At 40.2% G+C, this 4,338-nt stretch overlaps 1 protein-coding gene across 1 annotated transcript in view; it reads left to right on the top strand.

Moving 5' to 3' along the window:
• Nucleotides 1-4,338, top strand: part of DTL (denticleless E3 ubiquitin protein ligase homolog (Drosophila)) — a 17,722-nt gene that overhangs the window by 7,749 nt on the left and 5,635 nt on the right. The window contains exon 10 of the mRNA XM_009994791.1: nt 3,084-3,173. Within this exon, the coding sequence (XP_009993093.1) occupies nt 3,084-3,173 (90 nt within the window). The remainder of the gene's footprint in view (nt 1-3,083; nt 3,174-4,338) is intronic.

Consider the following 4,338-nt stretch of genomic DNA (forward strand, 5'->3'; position numbering starts at 1 on the left):
CTCTTTCTCCCCATTTCTCCTTTCCCAGCTCTTGCTTCAGACATAGCTTTTTCTTATGCTTCATTTACAGTAGTTAAAGCCTTTGTATTACTGCAAGGGCTCAGCCAAGGCCTTCAGCAAAATTCCAAAGCACCATCTGACAGCTGAGAGGCTTCGCCACTTGGCATCTTGTGCTGACATGTAGGAAATGCAAATGTCACCAAGTTAATAGCAGGGACCTCAGAAAAAGGCATGCTTCAAGTTCTGCTCTCCATACATGAGAGCAATGTGGGAACAGATACGTGGACAGCTTATCTGAAGTAGAATAGACATAAGCTACAAGTGACTCTTTCTTTCAGGTTTGGGGTAATTTTTAAGGAACGCTGACTGGTTTACTCATTCCACAATGAGTTGGAAGGGAAAATATAAACCTGTGAGAGCAGAAGGCCAGCCTGCTGTGACTGTGGTTTGACCATGTATTCGCTTTGATTTGGAGAACATTTGCAAGCAGCTAGATTGCTTACTCAGAGGTAGCAGAAGTGCAGTAGCATGGCTACTCCCATGTCAAGTGGTGTAACTTTCACCTTCCTCATGTTCTGTGTGAGTTCAGCAGAAATACCTGTGCACACTTGGGTTGTGTATCCCATATTCACGTGGTTTGACGCTGTCTTGGAACACAGGCTGGGACTGGCCTGAGAGCATTCAAGGATGTCATTACATCTCAAAGTTTAAGCATTTAAGCACATTCAAAATGCATTCCTGTACAAGTTTCTGTTGCTGTCACATGTGAGTGACAGATCATATTCCATATTTATTAAATAAATCATCAGATGATTACTTTAATTTTTAACCCCATAGTCTTTTTAGAAAGTGGGACTTCCAACTAAACTGTCTCTTTTGAGATATGTCATGCTCAGCAGCTTCTTAATTTGTCTTAAATGTTGGCACATTTTACTGACTCTGAAGCATACGTATCTTTTCCTGGGATGAGGACTTACTATGCTGTGGGAAAAAAAAAAAGGTTAAATATTGCATGAGCAGTCATCAGGTAACATTGGAAAGAACTTAAGGAAGAGCACTAGCTTTCCATATCTAGAGAGGAATGGCAGACAGAGCAAGATCTTGTCCACCCAGATTATTTATCTCAGAAATTTTTGCAGCAGTTTCAAGTTGTGTGAGCAGAGAGGTTTCTCTCTACAGAGATGGTACCTAGCTGAGCTACATTCCTGGTAATAAAAAAAAAAACAAACAACCCCCTTTTATAGACATATACTTCCATAGTTCCATTGTCCTTTGAATCCTCTGGTACCCACCACTCTGTGGTGACCAGATTAAGTTACCCTTTGGTCCTAGCATTGGAATGTAAGTGCTTCTGTATTTTGTGGTGCGTAAACCTATATTAAGCCATTTTCTGCTGAATCTTGAAGATGGATATAACAGCTGTTTCAGTGAGTAGAGTAACTAAGAAAGTCTCATTTCCTAGGTTTCTCATTTTAACCTTTCCACAATAGCTCTAACTTCCCCACCAATATCCTGTCAAATCAGGCAATGGACAGTGGCTAATCCTGACTTAACATGCGCAGACTGACCAGCTGTCTTCTGCCAAACGCAGTGGACGCAGCTATAACTGTGCATCCTCCTTTAGTTCACCATAATATAACTTAGTTTAATTTACACTAGTACAGTGTAAAAGCAGTGTGTCTCAGCAAGAGTAATTACCTACCTCTGCTTTCTTTTCAGCAATTCCTTCTAGACTGCTATTGTGTCTGTCATGTGTGTATAGCAAGACCATTATTTAATGTAAACAAAGGTGTTATCTGCACCAAGATCTCCTGTTATTTATTCCCTAAATAGGGATTTAGTTTCCATGGTATTACATGTTTTGGCAGAGAAGGGAATACTCTGACCAAGGCATTTAGTGGATATTTAGTCAAGTGATTGCCTTTGCTATGCCAGGAAAAAGAAAAAAAAAAAGGGCAGCCTGTTAGATGAACCTGTTTGTATCAGAACATTGTATTAAGATCTGAAGCTGGCTATTCAGTTGTGGTTTTGCAGACTGTTGGATGAGGTGAGCCACAAGAGAAAAACTTGTGGGTAAATCAGAAGCTTTCTCCAATGTCTCGCATCTTCCTTTGAAATCTGTATGTAATGTCTACTCCTTTGCTCACACACTAAAGGATCTGTTCATTCACTTAGTCATTTATGCAAATCCCCTTGATAAATCCCCCTTGTAATGTCACATCCATAACAGTGACTCATAGTTCCAGAAAGCATTGATTGCTCCAAGCATGCAAAAGTTGGCTATAATCTCTGTGTGCGTGTGTGTGTGTGTGTTTTCTTCCTCAGGCCACTTAATGCCAGCTTCAGCTGCATCTGTCACTTCCATGAGTTATAATCAAAGATTAATAGCAATACTGTAGAACAGGAGAAACATTTTTATGAAGGGCGTAAGAGAAATGGAGATCGGTATAATGAGCAAAAGTGAATTAGGAAGCTTTTTTATGGACTCTTAAGAGGGTCTCTGCTCCAGCTGGTTGGTCAGAGGAGGTACAGCCACTTGGCAGTTGAGCAAATGTCAGTTCTGAAGCCAGTTCTGAAGGTTCATCTGTAGAATTTTATTTGTGGGAGATTATTTTTTTTCAATAAATGACTGACATGTTATTGGGGCATTTGTAAAAAGGCAGCAGGTTATTATCTGCCTGTTCTGATTCAGGGTATGAACTTCTCAAACCTTTAAACATCTTACCTAGAACAGGTAGAAGTATTTGATATAGAAAAATTCTTGTGTAGTGTTTTGGGCTGACAGCTCTGGAGGCAGAAATCCTGTCTGTGTGTAGCAGGAATTGCACAACTGTTTCCAGGCAAGTCAGTACATCTTGGTGCTGACCAGCTGCTTCACCTCCAGAAATGAAACATAAACTGATTCTTAGGGCTCCATCAGTTGTTGCCTCATGATGACACTCTGAGAGCAGTTGATTTATCCATCTCATACGAAATAAAGTATTCACATGCTTCACAAGTAGACTGTGGGATCTTTTTGTAGTGAAATATATTAGACTGTGGGGCTTCTGATTGTATACTTGTTTTTCTATGGAATTTTTAAGGTGACTGAGCCCAGCCTTCCTCCATGGACACTCCTTGGCCACTCCCAAGAAGTTACGTCCATTGCTTGGTGTCCTTCAGACTTCACTAAGGTTTGTTTTCTGGAAATGTGTTGTCCTGGGAAACAATAGGTGTGATGTGGCAACATCTGCTTTTCAAAACTGCCACAGTATTTGTTTATTTGGGGGAAAATTTTTAGTCAATAATTTCAGCTGAGGGGAGTGGTAAACCAAGCTTGTCACATGAATACAGTGTTTTGGAACTTTCTCATTATTTTCAAATAATTTAGGCTATTTGATAAGACCTAGGAAATTGCAAATTAGCAAAGATCTCTGCTGATGAAAACTTTTCATCCTACTTCTAAGAGACAAAACTGAAACCATTTAATTGGGGCTTTTGTAAGCCAAAAGCTTGTTTTGTGGTTTACAGCTTCCTTACCTGTACAACCATTGATACATCTGCTAGTCTTCTACAGAGCTGCAATTAGTTTTGAGTGCCCTTTAAAAACAACTGAACTCTTCATTGTGACTTTTTTAAAATCTGAGCTGTTTTTATGGTATATTTGTTTGTACACCCAAAAACCTACAGTGAAATTTTGCTGGTAATTATGCATCAGGTATCACTAAAAGGAAGAGAATTGCACTAGTGCAGTTCCTAGATAGTGTCCTAATGCTAGGCAGAGTTTCTTTCACCCCACAGGTGGCAAGTCAGCCACTTTGCCTATCTTGCACTGTAGTACTGGGTCTTTAAAAAAAGCTGTGTGGGAGTCTTGCAGGCAAACAGGAGCAATTGTTCTAGTTGTGCAAGATGCACAAAAATACAAAAATTAATGTTGTAGATAATATCTGTGATCTAGAAGTAGCTCAGCATCCTGATCATGATGTGTTGGAAATGCAGACCAATACAGCCTTTAAAATCATTACTGACACAGGTAAGATGTAGTCAGCCCTTGTACAGGTGCTGAAGCATGAGGAAAAGTGGGAAATGTGGTGTTGAGATAGGTCAGGAAGCTGCTTGGAATTATTTGAGAGGCAAAGTTCATTTCTGTAGGTACTACAGAGGTCAGATTAGAAGCACTTTCCCATCCAGATTACTATGAACTTTGACCACAGCATTTCGTTTTGCTTGCTGTTTATTCCCATGTGAGGTGCCAGGTAACCTGTCCAGAGAGCCATAAAATGTGGGCTAGATGGGTTCTGCTGCTGCTTTGGATGAGATTCCACAGATCCTTTTTGAGCACATGATGCTGCAGCAGGA

The sequence above is a fragment of the Chaetura pelagica genome, unplaced genomic scaffold (genome assembly GCF_000747805.2).
Source record: "Chaetura pelagica isolate M959 unplaced genomic scaffold, ChaPel_1.0 scaffold2, whole genome shotgun sequence".
In the NCBI taxonomy this organism is placed as follows: Eukaryota; Metazoa; Chordata; class Aves; order Apodiformes; family Apodidae; genus Chaetura; species Chaetura pelagica.